Source organism: Dermochelys coriacea, chromosome 6 (genome assembly GCF_009764565.3).
Source record: "Dermochelys coriacea isolate rDerCor1 chromosome 6, rDerCor1.pri.v4, whole genome shotgun sequence".
Lineage (NCBI taxonomy): Eukaryota > Metazoa > Chordata > Testudines > Dermochelyidae > Dermochelys > Dermochelys coriacea.
Window position 1 is genome coordinate 15,733,828 of NC_050073.1, and position 26,053 is coordinate 15,759,880.

The 26,053-nt window shown below is 41.7% G+C and overlaps 1 protein-coding gene and 1 long non-coding RNA gene across 6 annotated transcripts in view; one reads left to right on the forward strand and one right to left on the reverse strand.

The window, feature by feature from the left end:
• Positions 1-4,039, forward strand: part of KMT5B (lysine methyltransferase 5B) — a 48,216-nt gene extending 44,177 nt beyond the window's left edge. For 4 of the 5 annotated variants that reach the window (XM_038406627.2, XM_038406626.2, XM_038406629.1 and 1 more), the window contains one exon: positions 1,363-4,039. In XM_038406627.2, the coding sequence (XP_038262555.1) occupies positions 1,363-2,834 (1,472 nt within the window). In that variant the 3' untranslated portion in view covers positions 2,835-4,039. The remainder of the gene's footprint in view (positions 1-1,362) is intronic. The other variant, XM_038406630.2, reaches the window with a different exon arrangement.
• Positions 4,040-13,353: 9,314 nt separating this feature from the next.
• The window catches only part of LOC122460535, a 50,437-nt gene continuing 37,737 nt past the window's right edge, over positions 13,354-26,053 (reverse strand). Inside the window, exons 2-3 of the long non-coding RNA XR_006281902.1 lie at positions 25,856-25,969; positions 13,354-13,524 (exon numbers count right to left, since the gene is read on the reverse strand). This is a non-coding gene — a long non-coding RNA (uncharacterized LOC122460535). The remainder of the gene's footprint in view (positions 13,525-25,855; positions 25,970-26,053) is intronic.

Here is a 26,053-nt window from a genome sequence, read left to right on the forward strand (position 1 = left end):
ACTTGCATAATTGTTCTAGATTTATCACGTTTGGTACCATTGTGTTCATGGGAGAAAGTGCTTTCGAATGACACTCAACCCATTTTTGACACCATTGTATTATCAAAATTTCCACCAACTGAAGAATATGGAGTTGGGAGCTGGGGAACAGTGGTTCCCCCCCCTCCCCCCAGCAATGCTACAGAAGGTGATGCCACTGAAATTTATGAATCTGATTTTTCATTAATCAAATTTCATCTTCCTTACCTTTCTATCACTAACTTGTCCATGGAATTACACATTCACAGACTTGTGTCGGAAAAATGGTGTTCAAATTAATAGATAACTTGAGTCTATATTTTATGTAGACTGATGGTCATTTTTCTTTAGGGACAGTTTCTCATATCTCCAGAAACCATCAATCCTATTCTAGAATTTGACAATAATATACCTTGTTGCTATCAGTAAAGTGACTGGTCAGTTCAATTTTTAGTCTGAAGTAAATGCAGACAGCTGATAGTCTCAAAAGAAATTCAGAAGGATTTTTATTCAGTGAAGTACTAGAAAGATGCTCTTCATGTAACAGTAAGCAGTCATATCTACCTTTTTATTTTCTAAAATGAGACATAAATTGCTAAATAGTTTGACTTGGCTAGCAAGCAGATATCAAATTGCTTAAAACATTTAGGTTCCATCTTGCTCCCACTTGCTACTGGGATGTCATAGCAGCACTGTTCCCATTAACTTCCTTCAATGGTTCGCTGGTTACGAAAAATCAAAGTACAAAGAAAAGGCAGGAAATATTCTGAATCCAAAAAACTGGTGTGTCCGCCATCATAGAGTATGTATAAATACAGCGCTTTAGAAATGTTTTCCTTAAGCAAACGGATCCCTTCATGCTCACCCAAGTATAGGATACAGACAATGTGGCACCTAAGAAGGAGATGGGAGCCAAAACCATTTAAAAAAAAAAAAAAAAAAAGGCAGTCATTTGAGCTCCCTAGCAAAAGGGTGGGGGAAGACAAAGAGCTTTGATCCTCTCCTGTGCTTGAAGAATGTAGAGCAAAACTTGACAGTGACATGCAAAGCTAATTTCTGTAACACTATCAAGAAACTCAGTACAAATAAGCTCTTTTGGTGTAGGGTTACCAAAATTTGAAATTTAGATGCATTTTGGTAACTGTAAGGCAGTACCTTGGGGTCTGCATCACTTCTCTTCTGCTCGAAAACTATATGATGATACATTGACTTAAATTTGATTTTTGTAAATTTATATTAATATTAAGTGTTAATTCTTAAGTAAAAAGTTAAACAATACTGGCAAAAGGCCAGATAATTAACTTGTCTTTTTTTAAAAAATAATTAACTATTTTTATTTTGCAGCTAACAGAAAATCTTCAATTGGTGTAAAAAAGAACAGCAAGAGTAGAGCATTAACAAGACAGTCTATGTCAAGAATTCCAGCTTCATCAAATTCTACCTCATCTAAACTAACTCATATAAATAATTCCAGGGTACCAAAGAGACTGAAAAAGCCTGCAAAGCCTTTACTTTCAAAGATAAAGTTGAGAAATCAGTGCAAAAGGCTAGAGCAAAAGAATGCCTCTAGAAAGCTTGAAATGGGAAATTTAGTTCTCAAAGAGCCTAAAGTAGTTCTATATAAAAATTTACCTATTAAAAAGGATAAAGAAATAGAGGGACCAGCTAAAGTTGCAGTCTCTAGTAGATGCTTAACAAGACATGCAGCAAGAGAATATAAACTGAATTCTGTGAAAGGTGCTCATGAGCATGGTGAAATATCACCTTGCACATACATAACCAGGAGGTCAATGAGAACAAGGATGAATTTGAAGGAGACCTCTGACATAAAGCTTGAACCAAATATGTTGGATACCTATAGAAACAACTTGACAGGAACTCGATCTGATATCTTACAGCAGCAGTCTCATGTGTTACATGAAAATGAACTGATTCATGGAACATCACATAAAGGGGAGGTTAGATACCAGAAGAATGATGTGGGCATGTCCAGAAAGAAATCACGACTAGGAAAACTTGTGAAATCATCTGCAAATATAGAAGAAGCTGATCCTACACATAATCCACTTGGCAAAGATGAAGCACCAAATTTGATTAGTTCTCATTTGGAACATGGAGAAAGGAGTAATGTAGTGGATACGGCCCTTGGATATAAGGACGGTATTCCTGTGTCTGGTGGCTGCTCCATTGTTACATCTGACAATTTCAAAGCAAAGGACAGCTTTAGAACTGCTAAAAGTAAAAAGAAAAGACGAATCACAAGGTATGATGCGCAATTAATCCTTGAAAATAGTTCTGGGATTCCCAAACTGACCCTGCGTAGGCGTCATGATAGCAGCAGCAAGGCAAATGACCAAGAAAATGATGGAATAAATTCTTCAAAAATAAGCATCAAATTAAGTAAAGACCATGAAAAAGACAATAACTTGTATGTAGCAAAGCTAAATAATGGATTTAACTCAGGATCAGGCAACAGTTCAACAAAATTAAAGATACAACTAAAACGAGATGAAGAAAACAGGGGGACATACTCTGAGGACCTTCATGAAAATGGCATGTGTTGTAGTGATACACTCTCTCTCTTGGAGTCAAGAATGGAAGTGGATGATTACAGTCAGTATGAGGAGGAAACTGCAGATGAATCTTCATCGGAAGAGGAAGAGGAGGAGGAGGAGGACTATGATGATGAATTTGAAGATGATTTTATTCCTCTTCCTCCAGCTAAGCGATTAAGGCTTATAGTTGGCAAGGATTCAATAGACATTGATATTTCTTCTAGAAGAAGAGAAGATCAGTCTTTGAGGCTCAATGCATAAGCTTATAGGTCTTAAACTGACCAGGATGTCCATTTTTAAACAACAAAAAAAAATTCCATTCAATTATTCCTCAACTGAACTTTCTGAAAATTTTAGTAACAGCACTTCTTTATTGTTTATTCACTTATCAACATAATATTGTAGAAAGTGTACAGCATACTGACTCTTCTTAAGTCTGATTTGTGCAGATTTTTATTGTACTTTTTAATAGCCTCTTTATGTGCAATTCTGAGTTAGAGTAAGAGGTAATGCTCTGTTGTAAAATAAAGGCTCAAGCAAAATTATAAAATGACATCAAAACTTTCCATGCAGGACAATGAGAACACAATAATGTGGCTACACAATTATTTTTAACCTATAAGAGCATTAATTTGCTCTTACAATATCTGACTAAACAATAATTTAAAAAAATCATAGTAGCAGCATATTAAAGTTTTCTAGTATATGTTAATATCACCAGCAATGATCTACGGCTTTTCAATTTATTTGCTAGATGTTTTTCCCCCCTTGAAGTTTGTCAGTTTTAACACTGTATGCTGTCCCAGACGTACTGTTTGTGGCCTTTGTTATAGTAGCAAACCGTTGGTTGGAAGTCAAATTGATTTCTTTAAAAAAAAGAAAAAAAAGAGATAAAAAGGTGTTGACAGTTTGCTGACTTTTTAGTACATTATATGTACAAGGGTAGCAGTATGCAGAATAAAAGTTTGGATATGGTGTATTTATTGCTTGTTATGTAAATTAAACACCTTGTATTTAACACTTTTTTCAATACTTTTAGATAAAAATTGTTCTTTGCAAGAATGATTGGTGCTTATTTTTTCAAGAATTTGCTGTGAAACAATGTGATTACAACAGGCAACATTTATCCAATGAACTGCAGCTATCCTAAATTGGTTCTTCATAGTTTTCTGTTGCACTTGTAAAATGCTACAAGGAATTTAAAGAAATCTATTCACTTTAACTTATGATAGTTTTATGAAATTAAAAAAAACCTAAGTCACAGCTTTTGTTCTGTGGTAACCTATACAAATGTTTGTCTTTTTGAAATCCAGTGTAAAGGACTGAAAAAATATGTATATGTTGTAAATACTTGTGTGTTGTGAGAAATTTTGTCATAAGAAATTGAGATAACTTACCAGAAGGGTTTTTAAGTTTAGAATTACATTCATGCCAATAAAATAGGAAATTATAAACCTAGTTTTAAACTCTGCATCAGTGGGAATTCTTTGCTTTTATTTAGTTTATATTTTAAGATTTCACTCTGGATATGTTATAACAGGGGTTATACTGGGGTTTTTTTTCTTTTTTTTTAAAAGAGTTTCAGGGTTTTGTTTTTTATATAAGGCCATCAGGAACAGCCCTTGGAGGTGGAGAGGGGGGAGGAAATGGAAATGATCCATAAATTTTAACAGATGAACTATTAGCACATAGATCTTTTTTAAAATGCCTTCAATTTGAGTTAAGTGGCAGTTTTTTGTATGTTCTGTGTCATACAAGTTGTTTTACTAAACAGTGGATGATTCTGACAAATGTGCTTTGTTAGGGTGCTCTAGTTTCTAGAAACATGGGGAAATCAGAATAGATTATAAGAACATATTTAGTGGATCAACTTAATCCATACAACCGAAACATTGAAGATGCGTGAAATGTTCCCGTTAAACACACATTCTAGTGTCTGCACAGAAAAGCCAGCTGGAGTGACAAAGTGGCTGCAGATCACAATTTTAGGGGCGTTAGCAGAGGTGGGTGGGTAAATTTTCACAGTAGATCATCTTGTAGCTGGTTTTCACTAGCTTCCAGTCTTCAGGAAAACAATCTTGTCAAATTAACTCTTCAAAATAGTTTGGAGTCATAATTTATTTTCAGTAGATTGCAAATGAAACAGAATATCAGTTTCTTCTTTTGTTTCCCATCATCTATTCTCAAAGAGTTAGACATTGGCCCAGATTAATGTTTAGCCTTTCATGAGTATTTGCTGCATACTCTACCCTCCTTGCCATGTTTGAGAATTTAAACTCTCCAAGAGCTACATAATCAGGCAGTGTGTTAAGTGGAACAGATAATAGATTCACAGAAGTGGATATGTCTTATGTAATGCCCAGCCTCCAGTAGCTAAGACATTGGATTCCTGGTTCCTGAGATTGCGTAGTAAACTGTGGTAAGTACTGTACTGACTAATAGGTCAGCTACGATGAACTATTTTGCATTCCAATTTTAACTTTGTATGAGAATAAGATTGTGTCATTATGGTAAGGCTATTGTAAAAATGGGATTACTAAGGGTTTGACTACACTAGAAAGTTTTCCTGGCAAAAGTTTTGTTGGCCTACAGCTACCAGTATAGCTATTTTGGCACGGTGTGTTGACGCTTGGCTGCCTTTGCTGGTGCATTGTGTCCTCATACAGGGTCAGGTTGTATAGGCAAAAGACATGCAGGACTGTGGGTAGTGTTCCCAGTGTCCCCTGCACTGTCATCCAGCACATTATCTTGTGGAAAAATGTGGAGGGGTATTGTAGGACATCGGCACTCTTCTCAGGAATTGTGGAGTTTGGGATCAAATTTCCACACTTCCTTCTGTCCCATGCTATGATCTACCTCTTCTTTTGGTGCTCCCCCACCCTCTTTTAATTCCGTTGGTATTCTCTGGTCCATCCCATAATTTACTTCTTTGTGCTGGTTTTCAGTCTCTCTGCTAATTCACCATCAGAAGCATGGTTGCTGAACAGATCAGCAGAGTTCTGTTGCCTGTTTTAGAGACAGGGTAATTGATTGATTGTTTCCTTTTTATGGAACCATAGCAATGCCACAGCAGCCAACCATGCATTAGGGAAACTGAATAGTGAGGAGTAAGTAGACACAACTAACGAATGAATGACAGTGGAGATAACAGCTGCAAATCAAACAAATATTGTTGGCTGATGGGCAGGTTGGGGTGGGGGAAAATCTATATTGAGGCGGCTCTCAACCAGATGTGTCAGGGCATTCAGCGTGTCCTGCTGCACAGGATTGTGACTCTGGCAACATGAGGGAAATAGATGTATTCAATTAAATGGATGATCCTTCCCCTCCCCACCTTGCTTCCATATACGTAAAGAGAAAAGGGATACTTTCCCATAGTTATGCAAGCATTGGAGGATCACCCTGGATATCTTACGGACATTAACATTGGATGGTCAAGAAAGGTGTATGATGCTCGCATCTTTAGGAATACAGACTTTTGGAAAAGCTGCAAGCAGGGTCAGGAACTTGGACTGCAACAATGAAAGATTAAACTATCTCCTGAGAAGGTGCAGGATGACCATGGAGTATGCCAGTGGCATACCAAAGGGCTGGTGGATACCAATCTCAGCAAGCCAAATATTCTTACTGTCATTGCTGCATGTTGCATTTCGCATAACATCTGCAAGGCCAGAAGAGAAATGCCTCCACTAGGGTGGAGGTGAACAGGCTGCTTTCTGATTTCATGAAGCATGACGCAAAGCCAGTTACTAGAGCCCACCACGCTGCTGTGCAGTTGAGCAAAGCCTAAAGAGCACATTCTGAGAGTTTGCTATAGCCAGACAGTGTTACTTTATTGCACATACAGTAGTTAGCTGGTTTATGAACTGTTCATGGATGAAGGGGGCTGCTGATTTGGGGGGCTAAATCTCTGTATTGTAAGACAAAGGAAATCATGGTTTTCAAAAAATTGAACTTTATTATACAATAATAACTGCTCAGTAATAACTACTGATATCTCTGGGCTGCATCACAGGTCAGTGTAGGTGTATTCAGAACAGTTTTCCGTATCGCTCACTGGGGTAAAATGGAAGGGATGCTGCTGCCGAGAATGCTGGTGCCCTGAAGAAGCTGATGTGGGGGGAGGAGATGACCTCAAGATATGACCTCACCCACCTTGTGTCTCTAATATCCTGGGATCGACATGGCTGCAGAAACACTGCATACACTGTTTGGTTTGTGTGTAGCTTACAATCACTGGAAGCATTCTTCCCCCCCCCCCTTCTAATGCATTGGATTTTATTTGGTTACATTGCCTGCAAAAGTATGTACTTTGGAGGCATCCCTACTAGTTACAAAAATAAGTATTTAGAAATGCTTTTTGGCTTTTTTTAATCCATTTAGCCTATTAGTGCCAGTGGAGGCTCTAAAAATAAACTGGCTACTTTAATTGTTGTTTGCAGTGATGGTGTAAGTGTGTTGGTTCCAGGATATGAGAAACACAAGCTGGCTGAAGTAATATATTTTATTGGACCAACTTTTGTTGGTGAGCGAGACCAGCATTCCAGCTCTACAGAGCTCTTCTTTGGGTCTGGTAATCAGAGTGTCCTAGCTAAATACAAGGTTGAACAGATTAAGTATGAGGAGTTAACGTCTAAGAAACTATTCAAAATGAAGTGGGCAAAGGTCAGAGGAGAGTTGGGGGGTTACAGATTGTAATGAGACATAAAACCAGTGCCTCTGGTGAGGCTATGATTTTTGGTGTCTAGCAGAGTTACAAATACACATTCCTAGGCTTGTCTTTTTATGGTGTTGTGCAGGTGTCATTTGAGGGTGAGGAATGATAAGTGTTGGGCTACAGGTAATGGGGTGAAGAGGCTAAAATGACATTTTTCAGCTTTGGCAGCAAGGCGATTTTACAACTGAGTTTACTTAGCAGATACATATTTGCATATCCCTAACTGACCTTTCCACAGCAAACTTCTAGCTTTCTTAGATGAAAACTGTACTAGTACTGGACCCTCAGCTTATTCTCCATCTTCAGGCTTTTTACAAAAGTATTTTGAAGTAACGGAAGCAACCCTGAAGAGGAAAGAGGACTATAGCCTTGTTTTTTTTCTCCTTGGATGACAACCTGCTAAAGGCCAGTTGGAGTATTTCCGGCAGTGGTAAGGTAGCTGAAATTAGATCGATTAGTAATTGAATGTTGGCTCATTGCAACGCAGGCTAACTCTCACCTACTGGAGACCATAGCGAGCAAAATGAGGAAAGCTATAGTATTTGAGGAGTGACTTAAGATAAGGTATAGATCAGGGGTCTCAAACTCCCAGCCTGTGGGTTATCTGCAGCCCAATAAGCTTCCCACTGCGGCCCGCGGAGGAGAGATGGGAGGAGAGTCACTGGCCAACGCTGCTGGCAATGTCGGCCATAGGCTCTGCCCCTGTAGCTCCCATTGGCTGGGGGAGAGTGACAGAGGTATCATAGTTAGTTAGTTGCCAAGCAGAGTCAGCCATGGAGGCAGCATCACTTTTTTCCATAATGAATTTAAGCAAGTCAAAATACCGAACACAACTATCCGACGCCCACCTTGCTGCAATCCTGAAGGTTTCAACTGCTCAGTCATGGAGGCCAAACGGCAACAAACAGACAGAACTGAAGCCTTGCCAGCTATCTGGCAAACACTAAAAACTCTGGCAGGCGAAGAATTGTATAAAGTTGTATGACAGCTTTATTTCTAAGAAATTCAAAATAAAAAATACAATATAGATTCATAGATACTAAGGTCAGAAGGGACCATTCTGATCATCTAGTCCGACCTCCTGCACAGCGCAGGCCACAGAATCTCACCCACCTTCTCCTACGTCTGAGCTATTGAAGTCCTTAAATCATGGTTTAAAGACTTCAAGGAGCCGAGAAGCCTCCCTCCAGTCACCCATGCCCCATGCTACAGAGGAAGGTGAAAAACCTCCAGGGCCTCTTCCAATCTGCCCTGGAGGAAAATTCCTTCCCGACCCCAAATATGGCGATCAGCTAAACCCTGAGCATATGGGCAAGATTCACCAGCCAGATACTACAGAAAATTCTTTCCTGGGTAACTTGGATCCCATCCGTCTAATATCCCATCTCAGGGGATTTGGCCTATTTACCCTGAATATTTAAAGATCAATTTACTTACCAAAATCCCATTATCCCATCGTACCATCTCCTCCATAAACTTATTGAGTAGAATCTTAAAACCAGATAGATCTTTTGCTCCCACTGCTTCCGTTGGAAGGCTATTCCAAAACTTCACTCCTCTGATGGTTAGAAACCTTCGTCTAATTTCAAGTCTAAACTTCCTGGTGGCCAGTTTATACCCATTTGTTCTTGTGTCCATATTGGCGCTGAGCTTAAATAATTCCTCTCCCTCTCCTGTATTTATCCCTCTGATATATTTATAGAGAGCAATCATATCTCCCCTCAACCTTCTTTTAGTTAGGCTAAATAAGCCAAGCTCCTTGAGTCTCCTTTCATAAGACAAGTTTTCCGGCTGCTACTCTGAAACCTCTGATCATCCTAGTAGCCCTTCTCTGTACCTGCTCCAGTTTGAATTCATCCTTCTTAAACATGGGAGACCAGAACTGCACACAGTATTCTAGGTGAGGTCTCACCAGTGCCTTGTATAATGGTACTAAAATCTCCTTATCCCTACTGGAAATGCCTCTCCTGATGCATCCCAAAACCGCATTTAGCTTTTTTCACAGCCATATCACATTGGCAGCTCATAGTCATCCTATGATCAACCAATACTCCAAGGTCCTTCTCCTCTTCCATTACTTCTAATTGATGTGTCCCCAACTTATAACTAAAATTCTTGTTATTAATCCCTAAATATATAACCTTACACTTCTCACTAGTAAATTTCATCCTATTACTATTACTCCAGTTTACAAGGTCATCCAGATCCTCCTGTATAATATCCCCATCCTTCTCCGAATTGGCAATACCTCCCAGCTTTGTATCATCTGCAAACTTTATTAGCACACTCCCACTTTTTGTGCCGAGATCAGTAATAAAAAGATTGGTCCCAAAACCGATCCCTGAGGAACTCCACTGGTAACCTCCCTCCAACCTGACAGTTCGCCTTTCAGTAGGACCCGTTGCAGTCTCCCCTTTAACCAATTCCTTATCCACCTTTTGATGTTCATGTTGATCCCCATCTTCTCCAATTTAACCAATAATTCCCCATGTGGCACGGTATCAAATGCCTTACTGAAATCTAGGTAAATTAGATCCACTGCATTTCCTTTATCTAAAAAATCTGTTACTTTTTCAAAAAAGGAGATTAGGTTGATTTGGCACGATCTACCTTTTGTAAAACCATGTTGTATTTTGTCCCATTTACCATTGACTTCAATGTCCTTAACTAATTTCTCCTTCAAAATTTTTTCCAGGACCTTGCATACTACAGATGTCAAACTAACTGGCCTGTAGTTACCCGGATCACTTCTTTTTCCTTTCTTAAAAATGGGAACTATATTAGCAATTCTCCAATCATTCGGTACAACTCCTGAGTTTACAGATTAATTAAAAATTCTTGCTAATGGGCTTGCAATTTCAGGTGCCAATTCCTTTAATATTCTTGGATGAAGATTATCTGGGCCCCCCGATTTAGTCCCATTAAGCTTTCAGAGTAGCAGCCGTGTTAGTCTGTATTCGCAAAAAGAAAAGGAGTACTTGTGGCACCTTAGAGACTAACAAATTTATTAGAGCATAAGCTTTCGTGAGCTACAGCTCACTTCATCGGATGCATTTGGTGGAAAAAACAGAGGAGAGATTTATATACACACACACAGAGAACATGAAACAATGGGTTTATCATACACACTGTAAGGAGAGTGATCACTTAAGATAAGCCATCACCAACAGCAGGGGGGGGAAGGAGGAAAACCTTTCATGGTGACAAGCAGGTAGGCTAATTCCAGCAGTTAACAAGAATATCAGAGGAACAGTGGGGGGTGGGGTGGGAGGGAGAAATACCATGGGGAAATAGTTTTACTTTGTGTAATGACTCATCCATTCCCAGTCTCTATTCAAGCCTAAGTTAATTGTATCCAGTTTGCAAATTAATTCCAATTCAGCAGTCTCTCGTTGGAGTCTGTTTTTGAAGCTTTTTTGTTGAAGTATAGCCACTCTTAGGTCTGTGATCGAGTGACCAGAGAGATTGAAGTGTTCTCCAACTGGTTTTTGAATGTTATAATTCTTGACGTCTGATCCCATTAAGCTGTTTCAGTTTCGCTTCTACCTCAGATATGGTAATATCTGCCTCCATATTCTCATTCCCATTTGTCATGCTATCATTATCCCAAAGATCCTCTTTAGCCTTATTAAAGACTGAGGCAAAGTATTTTAGATATTGGGCCATGCCTAGATTATCTTTAACCTCCACTCCATCCTCAGTGTTAAGCGGCCCCACTTCTTCTTTCTTAGTTTTCTTCTTATTTATATGGCTATAGAACCTTTTACTATTGGTTTTAATTCCCTTTGCAAGGTCCAACTCTACTCGACTTTTAGCCTCTCTGACTTTATCCCTACATCTTCTGACCTCAATTAGGTAGCTTTCCTTGCTGATCCCTCCCATCTTCCACTCCCTGTATGCTTTCTGCTTCTTCTTAATCACCTCTCTAAGATGCTTGCTCATCCAGCTTGGTCTACAACTCCTGCCTATGAATTTTTTCCCCTTTCTTGGGATACAGGCTTCCGATAGCTTCTGCAGCTTTGATTTAAAGTAATCCCAGGCCTCCTCTACCTTTAGATCCATAAATTCTTCAGTCCAATGCACTTCCCTAACTAATTTCCTTAATTTTTGAAAGTCAGCCCTTTTTGAAATCAAAAACCCTAGTTGCAGATTTATTTTTGTTAATCCTTCCATTTAGTTTGAACTGAATTAGCTCATGATCACTTGAGCCAAGATTGTCCCCTACAACCATTTCTTCTATGAGGTCTTTGCTACTCACCAAAATTAAATCTAAAATGGCATCCCCTCTCGTCGGTTCAGCAACTACTTGATGAAGGAATCCATCAGCTATTGCATCAAATATAAACGTTTTCTTTTCTGAACACCAACTTTGGTGACATTGGCCCACTGGGAGGATTTGAGGACTGGCACTGGCCTGAAGGCAAACTGAGTTTGAGACCCCTTGTATAGACAGACCGGTGACCCCGCAAGTTGTTCAGCTTATGCTGGCCTTATGCTGGCCTGTGTGTACTTCTGCACCATTTGGGAAAGGAATTGCAATCTCTTTTAGCTTTCTGTTTTACCACACCATTATCACACTCCTGCTTCTGCCCCCCTTAAGGTTAGAAGTCAGTTTCCTTCTACCATGTGCCAAACAGTGATTTCCCTGCCTCCCCATCCCCAATTTAATATTCATATATGGCCAGTTCATTTACCTTAAATAAAGCAGTTCAATTGGCATAAGTGGTTTATTGAGTAACCAGTTTCTAAACCATTTTAGTCTATAGGTTAAAACCAGTACCTTTAATTCTATCTGGCGCTAACAGCTAGTTAGTGCAGATCACAGAGAACAACAAGCAAACAACAAACGTGCTCTGTTTTGAGCCAATTAGTGATGGTGGGGAGAAAATCATTCTAGGTAAATTTTAAGTCTTTTTTGTTCTCTCCAATAATGCTGACTTTTTCCTTCCTTTATTCAACCAAACTTAGCTGTGTACCCATTCAAAAGAGTGTAATTTTGCTAATGTTCGGAATTAAATTACTAACTGAATCAGGTATGGCTATAGATAGATATATAATATCTGAATATTTTCATTGTGCATGACTTCCTCTGACACATCTCAATGCAAAAATAGACTCTATGGAAACATTGTTCCTGTGGAACTTACAACCTCCACAGGTGGGATCATCTCTCTGCAATGCTTATCAACATTGCAGAAACTAATGATGCATATCCAAATGAAGCCAGTAAACCCAGCAGAACTTGAAAACTGTGCAAGCCCAATAGCTTTTGGTTCAAGGAATGAACAAGGTCCAGTCTTGTAAGTTTGTCAAGCCAAATAGTTCTGGATTTTTCCTTATGGGAGCCAAACCTTTAAAATACAAATGTTGCTTTCCTGTAATTATGTTAAAATTTAAATGCTTGCTTTATTAGTGATTAATAAAAAAAAGTACAATAGTCAATAGACATTTCTACGCTCATAACAGAAAATGCTAGTCACTCCTGTGTAATGGCTAACCACTTGGGCTATTTCTTCTGCTCTTAAACAGTTAGTTATGCTGTGTTGATATATCAAGTTGTCACTAAATCCTGCTTATCTTTGTAAGGGCCACCTAGAGAAATTGTATCCAAAGAACATGACAGCTTGCAAGTACCCTATGGTGTCTTATCCTCTCTTTTGAGAACTCTCCTAAGATTCATTTGTCTTTGTAAATATCCAGCCTGCATCTAGTCCGGACAGTAAACATAGGCTGTCTCCACAAATGTCCATTGTTCTCATGTTGGTTGGTCAGCTCTCAGACTCCCTCTTGTCAGGTGATAAGTTTCACTCCAACAGATTTGGAACATAATATCCTACATCCGATGAAGTGAGCTGTAGCTCACGAAAGCTTATGCTCAAATAAATTTGTTAACCTCTCAGGTGCTACAAGTACTCCTTTTTCTTTTTGCAAATACAGACTAACACAGCTCGTACTCTGAAACCTATCAATATCCTACATGTTGCATAACTCCAAATCAGCTAGTTCTTAGCTATCGGCAGCACATACATGACCTCCTTCAGTAAAATGTGGAAAAGATGGTTGGACGTGTGATGATTATCTGTGCCTGGGCATGTTTGTGTTAGTCAGGACTTTCTTAAAACCTTTAACTGAACACCCTGAAGATGTATTTTTCCACAGCATGGACGGACCAAAGCAATTTCCTGAGAAGTGCAAATGTGATTCACTTACTCAACATGTTGATAAATTCAGTGGCTACAAATAACAAAAATAAAGAACATTTATTTCAAAAATTCAATTCAAAATTTAATTTAATTCAAATTTAATTCAAAAAAAGAATTCATTCTGAACTTAAAACAATGAAAAGGTAATAGTTGTTAGCAAATGAAATAGAACAATTAAAGACACAAGAACTGGGATACCACAAAACACTGCCATTATAGTTTGGAATGAGGGACTTCTACGTAATCTATCAGATGGTCATTTCATTTTATAAGAAAAAAGTAAATTTGTCTGAAAAATGATTTCTTCTGAGGAAGGAGAGTGAAATAAGATTTTGTTTTAAAGCCTTTTTAAATATTTTATATTCAAATAATGAAGAAGCCATTCTATACCTTAGGAACAGTGGTTACTGAGGTGTACCTGCATTTGCAGGGGCTGTGGTGGAAGGAGAGATGTTGTATAGGTGTGCTTGTGCTGCTTAGGGGTTGAGTGAGTTTGCAACAACTCCCATCTACCACAGGGGAAACTTTGGTGGGTTTATTAGAGGATTAAAAAAAAATGGATTCCACTGCCCCCAAGACACCCCTCAACTTTGTGGTAAAAATAAAAATATTTCAAGGCAAAGGGTTGCCTCCCTGAATACTCTAGAATGGTACAGTATCAACAGATTGTTATGGTGGTAGGAGTTTATTGCGCAGAAAACTGATGGGGTCCTGGGGCTCTGGGCTTTCCTACCTCCAGAGCTTGCTGTACAGGCTTCTTTTCCCTGATCCCAGGCTGTAGGTAAAGGGGTGGGGAGGCACACAGGGCCGTGGTGCTCTGGTCTAAATTCTTTCTTGTTTTAGCCCGATAGCAGTAAAATAAGCTTTCTGTCTACTGGGAAGCAGAGCCAGGTTGACCGTGCCTGCAGCTAGTACTGATTGGCCTTGTCATCCCCTGCAACTGAGAACCACCCTCTCCATTAAGCTTGGAAACAGCAGACAACAGAAGATGTTGATCTGGAGAATTTCTTATCTAGAGCCCAGAGAGAAGGTAGGCAAGGAGCATGAGACAGAACATGACAGCTTGTAAGTACCCTAGTGTAAACAGCGACAATGGGAAATGTCAGCAGCTTTGGGATATTCAAGATGTACTGATTTAACAACACTTCTAAGGTATTAAATCATAAAATGTACAGAAATTTTAGTGATTGCTATATCTGAGGCATGCAGACAAAATTGCTCTCTCATAAAGTGCTTGTTCTTCCTTTGAGCTAAAATTTGTTTTGGTTTTAAAAGATTATGGTTCTGGAAATCCCTAACAATAGATCTGTAAACCAAAAAATTCCTTCCATTAGAATACACAGTAAATCAAGCGCTGTTTTTATTGAAATAAAAATTCTCTTTAATCCATTCAAGTAAAAAGAGGATTTTAATATCATGTTTATTCCTTTTGATTATCCGAATTCTGGCCTAACACCACAGCATCCTTTTAATAGGGTCAGATGACCTGCCTTTATATTACCTAGGGCAGTGATCCTGTCAGATTTTATAAGCAAAGTCAGGTCAGTCTTGTTTCCGTTCTTGGATGGGAACCTGTGGAACTCCTTGCCAGAGGATGTTTTGAAGGCCAAGACTATAACAAGGTTTAAAAAAAAAAACTAAATTTATGGAGGATAGGTCCATCAATGGCTATTAGCCAGGATGGGTAGTCATGGTGTCTTTAGCCTCTGTTTGCCAGAAGCTGAAAATGGATGACAAAGAATGGATCACTTGATGCTTACCTGTTCTGTTCATTCCCTCTGGGGCACCTGGCATTGGCCACTGTCAGAAGACGGGATACTGGGCTAGATGAACCTTTGGCCTGACCCAGGATAGTCATTCTTATGGGAGACCTCCAAGAAATACTTGGGTGCTGCAAAAAGTAGCAATGCTGATGACTGTAGGTGCATTTATTCTCTCTGATCAATCCTGAACCCATGCCCCAGCCTTGGGTTAGCACTTTCAGCAGCACTGTCCCCCCTATCTTTTGGATTTGATTTAACCAAAGACCTGACCACTTGGGATCATTAAAGATCTTGTGGTATCTTTTGCAAAAATAGGGATATTATCTGGTATGACAGGGTTAGGCCAGATGGCTAAAAGAGAGTGGCCGAAGGTAGATACATTAGTTCCAGGTTAAGCAGGTCCCTTTTCCTTGAGTAAGGTAACAAGGACTATTCCAGAACACTCTAGAACTAATTAAGGCAGGCAGGCTAATTTGGGAACCTGTAGCCAATTGGGAAGCTTCTAGAATTAATTAAGGCTAATCAGGACACCTGGTTTAAAAAGGCTGTCACTCCAGTTAGTGAGGTATGCGTGTAAGGAGCTGGGAGTGAGAGGATGTGCTGCTGGAGGACTGAGGAGTACAAGCATTAACAGACCTCCGCAGGAAGGTCCTGCGGTAAGGACAAAGAACGGGTTGGGAGGAGGCCATGGGGAAGTAGTCCAGGGAGTTGTAGCTGTTGTGCAACTGTTCCAGGAGGCACTCTAGACAGCTGCAGTCCACAGGGCCCTGGGCTGGAACCCGGGGTAGAGGGTGGGTCCGGGTTCCCCCCAAGCCTCCCACCTCCGGACCCAACACAGGAGGTTCCCCCAGAGGGGAAGGTCTCTGAGCTGTTCCCCAACCCACATGGTGAATTAGCAGAAACCGCGGGGATTGTTCTTACTCTTTTTTTTTTTCCCATGCTGGCCAGTGATGAGGTTATCTGAGTGAACGGCAGATTTGAGCCATGAAAGTGGCCAAAATGAGGGCTACTGTGAATCTCTGAGGCGAGCAAAATCCGCCAATAAGCGCAGAACCCACCAAGGTAGAGGAGGAACTTTCACACTGGTCAAATTTCAACTCTGGTAATTACTGTCACACTGTCTGGAGTGGCTCACAACCATCAGTGCCTACCTCAGGGCAGACTGTCAAAAGCAGGGCAGACACCCTATACTGGTAGTATGATCTATAATTGGATTTCACCAAGCCAGTAACAAATGTGAATTCCTAAAGTACTGCAATAGTCTCATAGGGGTGTCAGACAGTCCCCTTTGCATGCTAGTGTATCTTGCCACCCAGGCAAGATGGACTATGTTATAAATGGTCACTTACCATCAAAAATCACAAATATTCCAGGTTACTCCCAGTCTCAGGAGACCAGTCACTCAGCTCGGGCTGAATTGCGTCCTCAATCTCACACCAAAGAAAATGCTGGTAGCCAGAGCTACAGTAAACTAAGTAAAGGTTTATTAGTGAAGAAAAAGAAATGAGTTATGGAGAAGCAGTAAAATATAGGTATAAGTGAGTCACAATCTAGAATTCCAAATGGTAGCAGAATTGTAGGAATCTGCCAGTTTCCCAAAAGTTTCTCAGAGTTACCCAGAATATCTCTGGGGATCTGTCTTTTTGTTCAGTTATTCCACCCTCTTAGAATCCAAGCAGTGCAGAGATTAATGATTTTTCTTTCTATCCATATTTATATTCATTCTCTTAGAACAATCTGACAGGGTCACCACCCCCATGGGCTCGCTGTTTGATTAGTGGAGAGAGGAATGCATTTAGAGTCTTTGATCTCTGATCATCACACACACTGACCACTTGCCTTCAAATTTGTAAGAATTAGCACTTTCCTGCTAAAGTTCTTCATTTGCATTACACGAGGCTTCTTTAAAAAGTATAAGTTAAATCCTATTGAGGAAAATAGAAAGGAGCATAAACTCTGGCAAGTGAAGTATAAAAGTATAGTTAGGAAGGCCAAAAAAGAATCTGAAGAACAGTTAGCCAAAGACTCAAAGTAACAGCTAAAAAAAATGTATATGTACATCGGAAGCAGGAAGCCTGCTAAACAACCAGTGGGGCCACTGGACAATTGAGAGATGCTAAAGGAGCATAAAAGGAATAAAAAGCCATTGCGGAGAAACTAAATGAATTCTTTGCAGTGGTCTTCTCGGCTGAGGATGTGAGGGAGATTCCCAAACCTGAGAGATTCTTTTAGGTGACAAATCTGAGGAACTGTCCCAGATTGAAGTGTCATTAGAGGAGGTTTGGAGCAAATTGATAAATTAAACAGTAAGAAGCCACCAGGATCAGATGGTACTTTCACCCAAGAGTTCCAAAGGAACTCAAATGTGAAATTGCAGAAATACAAACTGTGGTCTGTAACCTATCATTTAAATCGGCTTCTGTACCAGATGAGTGGAGGACAGCTAATGTGATGCCAATTTTTTTTTAAAAAAAAAAAAGGCTCCAGAGGCAATTACAGGCCAGTTAGCCTAACTTCAGTACCAGGTAAATGGGTTGAAACTATAGTAAAGATCAGAATGATCAGACACATAGGTGAACCAGGATTTGTTGGGGAAGAGTACACATGGCTTTTGTAAAGGGAAATCATGCCTCACCAATCTACTAGAATTCTTTGATGGGGTGAACAAGTATGCAGACACAGGTGATCCAGTGGATATAGTGCACTTAGCTTTTCAGAAAGTCTTTGACAAGGTACCTCACCAAAGGCCCTTAAACAAAGTAAGCAGTCATGGGGTAAGAGGGAAGGTCCTCTCATGGATTGGTAACTGGTTAAAAGATAGGAAACAAAGGGTAGGAATAAACGGTCATTTTTCAGAATGGAGAGAGGTTAATAGTGGTGCCTCATAGGGGTCTGTACTGGGACCAGTTCTGTTCAACATATTCATAAATGATCTGGAAAAAGGGGTAAACAGTGAGGTGGCGGCAAAATTTGCAGATGATAAAAAAAAAAACTACTCAAGATAGCTAAGTCTAAAGTATTTCTTCTCTCAACGCACCGTCAATATGTGGAACTCTTTGCCAGAGGATGTTGTGAAAGCCAAGATTATAACAGGGTTCAAAAAAGAACTAGATAAGTTCATGAGGAAGGTCCATCAATGGCTATTAGACAAGATGGGCAGGGATGCAAAACCATGCTCTGAAGTGTCCCTAGTCTCCGTTTGCCCGCTGGGAATGGGCTACAGGGGATGGATCGCTTGATTACTGGTTCTGTTCATTCCCTCTGGGGCACCTGGCATTGGCCACTGTTGGAAGACAGGATACTGGGCTAGATGGACCATTGGTCTGACCTAATATGGCCATTCTTATAGTCAATGTAGTGACATCGTGAAACAGATTAGAATTTAATGTAAAAATCAGTAACACAAGAACTGCTGGGCTGATTGTGTGATTTGTTTGCATTCAATAAAACCCTCTATTTTAAAAAAGAAATTAAATGAAGCTGCTGCCAATTTTTTGGCCTGCCACAATGGCATTACGCAAAATTGCAGGAGCCTTTGGCACAGAAGTTAAGTATAGACAACTGGAAGATATGCAAGGTCTTTAACATTTAGAACAAACCCATCCCAACAAATGACCAAATAAGCAGCCATCTGGGCCATCAACTACAGACTAACTCACCCACTCTAAAAACTAACCCCTCTCCCCCCCCAGTATTGCTCAGTCATCCTCCCCAATGCTTGATAAATTAATCACAAAGTTGGGCTGTTTTGGACCAGGAAGAGTGAGTTCCAGAGTAAACGGCCCTCACAAACAGCCTTGTCCTTGCCTTGTAAACCAAGGGGTTTCCCCTTCAGCACCTCTGCTCACCACAGCTGCAGTAATATCATAGGTGGGGAGAAGCAAGTTCTTGGGGTAGGTAGGTCTCAGACCACTAACTGCTTCATAGGTCAATGCCCACACCTTAAACTCTATCCTGAATCTAATCAGCAGCCAGTGCGGGTTACAGCACACTGGTATGGTATACGCCCATCTAGATATTTCAGCTTCACAAGCGAGCACCAGTGTTGTGCACTAGAAAGTTTGCTCACATACTGTATGAGCAAATCCTCCTCGTGGAGACGCAGCTTAACTTTTACTGGCAAAAAAAAGTTCTTTTGTCAGCCTGGGGTATACCGGTTCTCCTAACAAAATAAGCTGTACCAATAAGCTGTACCACTTTTTAATGATATGAGCTGTTTGTCAGTAGGGCTTTTGCTGGCATAGTTCTGTCAGCTAGGGGTGTGGTTTCTTTTCCACACTCTTCATGGATATAGCTGTTGGCAAAATGTTCAAGTGTAGACCAGGCCTAAGTTACTGACTGGTTCTAAGGGGTAGCCTCAGGTAAAGCATGTTGCAGCAATCCAGTCTCTAATGATGAGGGTCATTATCCAGTCTCTAATGACGAGGGTCTCCCCTTCCCCGGTGTGTAGACCGGGCCTGAGACACAACAGACAAATGGCACAAATTCAATCCTCAGTGCTGTCTGGATTGCTCTCTGGCATGCATCACTTTGAGCTGATTGGACTCGTGTCTAGAGGCAGGCATGTGTGATGTCATCTGGCCAGCACTTCTAGTTTACTGGGCTTATGTCAAACAAAGCCATGGCCTTCGTGAGCTCATTGGCTCAGTGGCTCCTAGCATGAAATGCTAGGACTGACTGATTCAGGACATGTACCCTCATATACTGATGAGAGAAAACATTTGTGACCTTGTTACTTACCTCTCTGGCTTGCTGAGCTTATTTCCAGGCATGGGCCTCTGAGCTCACATCAATTAGGGCCTCTAGCTTACTGGTCTGAAACCAAAGGCACCAGTCTTTGAAGTTACTTTTCCAGAGTGTAGAACACACTTACCCTCCGCCAGGGCTGACCTCTCCAGTTTGAGGTGCAGGCTCTATATGTGCATTCATGCTATAGGACCTTGGCCACTGAAGGCTGGTGATAGCAAAAGTTAGGGAGGGCTGATAAGAACTTGTATGCTCCTGGTTTGTAGGTATGTACAGTAACTCCTCACTTACCATCGTCCCAGTTAACATTGTTTCATTGCTTTGTCGCTGATCTGTTAGAGAACATGCTCGTTTAAAGTTGCACAATGTTCCCTTATAATGTTGTTTGGCAGCTGTCTCCTTTGTCCACTGTTTGCAGGAAGAGCAGCCCGTTGGAGCTAGCTGGTGGGGGCTTGGAACCAGGATGGGCCGGCAGCTCCCCTAAGTTCCCTGTGCAGCAGCCACCCAGCAGACTATCAATTGCTGGGCAGTTCAGCTGTCCCTTCCCCCCCACTGCCATGTGCTGCTCCTGCCCTCGGCCTTGGAGCTGCTCCCAGGAGCCTCCTGCTTGTTGTGCAGGGGATGGAGGGGAAGGGGGTGCTGATGTCAGGTGTCCCCCTCCCCCCGCTCCCTGTACCCCATCTCCACAGAGCAGGGGGACGGACAGACACGACAGGGCTCAGGACTGGGAGACTTTGCTGGCAGCAGCTGTTGTTTCAACTTGCTGATCTACTTTAAAAGGCAGTGTACTTAGAGTATGGTCAGCATACTTAAAGGGGCAATGCGCGACACACACTCACACTCTCTCTCTCTCTGTGTCTCTCTCACACACATGCACCCCCCGGTACTTTGGAAAGTGGAGGGAGTGGTGCACTTCAGTGGGATAGAGTGGGTTCATCATCATGTTCAGTTTCCACAGGGAATGTTTGCAGCCACTGCTATGCATCTATTGTGTCTCTTCCCTCCATTCATGCTGCCTTGGTAAGAGCCTTTCCAGAAGAAGGGCAAGGCTACAAACATCATCAGAGCCAGCAGCCCTCTACCTCGGCACAGGCCAGCTCTTCCCGCTCCCAGCAGGAGTTGAAGCAGGCATTTTGAGGGTCTGCCCAAGGGTGACATTCCAGCCACTGTCCTGGATCCTGCCCTCCTCCGGTTCTCCAGCCTCCTTTCTTTTTTCCTCCCAGCCTGGTCATCTATAACTTTGCTGACACCAGATGCCTCAGACCTCGGCTGGGGAGCACACCTTGGCACGATGTGGACGCAAGGTATGCATATAAATGTCAGAACTCAGGGCTGTTCGCCAAGCCTGCATGGTTTTCCTCCCACAGTTATCCAACCGAGTGGTTTGAGTGCTGAGGGATAACATGGCCTCGATGTTTTTACATCAACCTGTTCTGTAACTGGTGTTCTTCGAGATTTGTTGCTCATGTCCATTCCACAATCCACCCTCCTTCCCCACTGTCCTTCCAGCAAGAAGGAACTGATGGTGGAAGGAGCCAGTGGTGCCCCTTATATCATGCCATGTGGGCGCCACACTAGAGGGCGCCAGAGCCAGTCCCCTACGGATACCACTGAAGGAAAAACTTCCAGCAGCGGTACATGTGGCGAGCACACACTCCTAACATGGAATGGACATGACCAACACATCTCGAAGAACACCAGTTAGGAAACAGATAACTGTCTTTTGTCTTTCATCATCTGCTAAGATGTAGGCTCTTTGGTGCAGGAACTGTTTTTTTTGTTTGTTTGTTTTGTTTTAATTACATGAGGGTACAGCACCTACCACAATTAAGGCCTAATGCCTAACTGGAACTTCTCAGTGCAACTAAGCTAAATAATAATAAACCAACTGACCAAAAAAACCCAACACTTTTCTGAGGAAAATTTGAAAAAGCTCAAAAAAAGCAAATAGTTTTCATCAAAAATATTGTTTTGTGAAAACCCAATTTTCTGTCCAAAAAAGTTTTTTGATGGAAATTTTTCCACTAGCCCAACATGCGCAGGTGTACAAGCCAAACAAGTACAATGTTTGGAGGAAGGAAAAGGAGTCAACTTGCAGCAGCTGCAGCCCTTTGACCGCTCTGTGCAAGGTAGAATGGGGCTGGGGGGAAAAAACAAACCAGCAGATGTGACAGTGCAGCTCTGCAAGAGGAACCCAGCTGATCTGAAGCCTCCGCTTTACCCAGTGTTCCCTGCAGCTATCTGTCCTCCAAACTCTCAGCATCAGGCAGGACAAGAAACCAGAACCATCCGTCATGATCCTGTATTAGATACAGACAGACTACAGAACTTACTTCTGAGCAAGATACACATCAGATTTGTACATCAAAAGATCCTTTCATGCACTGCCAAGGATGGATGAGGGTAGCTTAAATAAGTTATTTTACACCTAGTGCCATCTAGTGGATGAACAGTATAACACAGGTTAACATTTTATTACACCCATCAAGTCACAAACTGGAACTAGTAGGGGAGAGGAGAGCCAACCTGGACAGAGGAGAGGAGGAGCTCTCAGACGCCACCATCCAGGGGGAAAAGCTAGACTACCTAGCTCACCCATTGGGTCTCCCAAGCACCAGAAGTCCAGGGTTTGAGTAACACAGGGCCTGCTCTGCTCCAGAAAGCAATCTGCCTGGCTTTGCAGGGAACATTGTACTGTGAGTTACTGTCCATGCTACACTTCATGTTGGAAAAGGGCTGTGGGGTAAGCTAAGACCCAGTGGGTAGGTATGAGTGTACATATCTGGGGTGAGGCTCACATGGAGCTGGCGAAGTGGGTCAGCACCACTCCCTCCTCAAACAATGGTCCAATCTGCAACACTTAAACTATTCACTGTAAAGGTACCTCTCATTCGTCAGTCCTGTGGGGCTCCAGTTTGGGGGAAAGTGTACATATGCCTGACCATCAGATAATTTCCCTGATCCAGTTAAGTCCTGGATATAAGTTCAGCGTCACTGCATATATGGACAGACTGTTTCCTGAAGCTGTGATGTATTTATCCTGGTTAGGAAGGACTTCGAGGTTTTTCTTTCATGACCATGCTTATGTCATTTGGACCCACGGCTGGGTTTTGAACACCTTGCTTCCTTGTTTCCAGATGCATGCATTATTAATGAATGGGCAGGAGATGCTACACTAGTTGACCCAGTGAGCTAAAGATATTCCTGTCTTGAAACCCTGGTGCATTTGGCCTCCAGTGGGTGTGGATCTTTTCTTTTTGGGAGAGCAACCACTGCAGGTCTTACTCTTCTCCTGGCTATGTGGTCCTCTCCCATCCTTGTTTTCAGATCATTCTTTGGTGCTTGCAGGTTTATATCATTCATCTTCCACTTTCTCCCTGTTTTAAGTAATAGACGTCATTGATGAGCCTTTTTCCACCTACTGCAGATGGGGCTCTGCTGTGGAAGAGGATGGCATAGAAAAGTGGGTAGCAACATTTGGTAAAATAGGACTCAGCAGGACATCTCCTTACAAACAGTAACTCCTGGGCCTTATTTACACTGGGGACATGCCTCAATTCCTGCCACTGTAGTGGATGGATCAGTGCAGACCCTTAATGTAGTCCGGGTAAACTGTTAAACTGTGATTTGCACTAGTGCAGCTAATCTTAGTTCCACGCAGCGGTTAGTTTCTTCATTGCCTTTACTTGTGTGCAATAAGGGTTTGCACTGGTGGCTGGAATCAGGACAAATGCCAATCCCTAGTTCTCCTTACTCATTTCCTTACTTTCTAGCATTCCCTCTTAGATGAAACACATCTGTTTCCCAAAAAGCAGGACCCAGTCCTGAGACAGAGGCCGCATTTGATATTAAATTGAGCCAGCTCAGAAGGAGAAACTCTCTCTCCTTTCTAAATAAATGAGGTGGTCTGAACCAAAAACCCAGATCTGTCCAGACCTGAAGTTTGGATCCAAATCTGAAATGTGCAGCTGGGACTAACAGCAAATGAGACGAGGAGAAGTTAATGTAATCATCTAAGTTTGCTAGACTTTACCTTTCAGGTACATTAGGTAGCGCTCACCTTCCGAGAGAGAGACTGCACTTATTTCTCAGCCCTGCTGATGCTTCCTCAATGACCCTTGAAAAGCTGGTGTCTGTTTTTTACAAGCAGTTTGTCCATTTATTGCTTTTTGCTCTGTACTGACTAGAGAGTGTGTGAATGTTTTCTCCCCATGTATCAGTCAGACTGGCAGGGAGCTAAAGGGAATGATTCCAAAGAGCAGAATGACTTCCAGAGGAAAGCGGGGAATATTCTGACTCTTGACACAGGGGCACTTGTTGACTCAAATCCTATACCACCTACCACTCTGAAGGGATATTTTTCCCCATCTCCGTGTTCCAGTTCTGTCCACACCTGCCATTGAATTCTGCTGTTTCTATTAGTCAAATCATTTCCACCAACTGCACCCAGGGTTCCTTGGCTTTTATTACACAGATTCTTGTCATAGAAGCTTCTTTAGTGTCAAACTGGATCCAATAGACAGAGGAGGAGAGGTGCAGGGAATAGAGGAAACGGGAAGAGGCAGAGAACTTCTCTGAATGGAACAAAGCCTACAAATAGAACTCCACCACCACCACCACCACCACCACCACCCGAACCCCATCTCTCTCATCTGCAGGAATCTTCCCTTGGCCTAGATTTAGAGGCTGCTGACACACACTTGTATGAGGAATGCTGTAAGCATTCCTTTGGAGTTGTTGGCTGGGTTTTTTGCAGCTCTCAGAATTCAAGCAGTGAGTTGGCCTCTGCTCCTTTTACTCTTATTTTGTTGTTGTAAATCACTGATATTTCCTCAGGCATGCAGCGCTCTCTGCTGCCATCTCTCCTAGGAAGGTGCAGGTTTTGTTAAGAACATCGCTTTTCTGGGTCAAGTTTTGGAGGACAGATCTTCTGTCAAATTTGGTCTAGGTCAACGTTATATGTTTCCGAATGAGAGGATTAGCAACTGTACTGGCCTGCTGTGCCCACCCACATCAGCACAATCTTAGCAAGATGCCTGAAGAGGAAAATCCATACAACTAATATTTGGTAAATTGCCTCCCTGCCTCCACCAAATCTTGAGCTTGCCCCTTGAATGCTTAGCTCATGTGCCCTCACTTTCAAGCCTTGCTAATCAGTTAAAGAACAGCATGTTTAGACTAAAGGATCTGAGCAAGTCCATATCTTTACACTGCTTCTCCAGCACAGACTATGTGCAGGGCTTCATTGAATCACAAGATCAGACCAGAGACTATCTTTAGAATAATATTTGTTCTAGCAGTTATTGACAGAAGAGTAATGCTCTGCTCTTCCAAAAAAGTGTAACAAAGGTACATGGGATGTATTCGTTCTCGAAACACATGCTTCTGGGTAAGAAACATATTAGTCAGGACTGCTCCTTTGAGGGTAGGAATTACAGCAGCCAAGCTGGCATCTTTGCACCCTTTGGAGCTATGGTTAACAGTTAAAAGGTACTCAGTAATAATCCCTAGCTGTCTTATCACTTTTCATCCAGAGCTTTCAAAACACCTTACAAAAGAGATCAAGTATCACTATTGCTATTCGATTGATGGGGAAACTGAAGCACGGAGCAGTGAAATGACTTGCCCAACATCATCCAACAGGCAAGTGGCAGAGTTAGGAATAGGATACAGGTCAATCCAATCCTAATCATAATGTCTTCTCCTCTGGTCACAATAAAGTAATTAATAGTAGTATTTTATTATTTGTGTTGCCAGAGTACCTAAGAGCCCTAGGTATGAACCAGCGCCCATTGTGCTAGGCACTGTACAAACACAGAACAAAAAGATGGTCCCTGCCCTTAAAGAACTTACAGTCTAAGTAGACTATCATTTCCACCGCACATCCTGGACTGGCATGAAGAACTTTCCAAGCCTGGGCTGCTGTTGGCATGGACATAACCTGGAGTGGCTTTCCCCTTGAGACTCCTTAGGGAGAAATTATAAGCCAGTTGAAGATCCCCACTCCTATGGCACGTGTCTCCCTTCATTCTTTTTACTTGATGGCAAAAC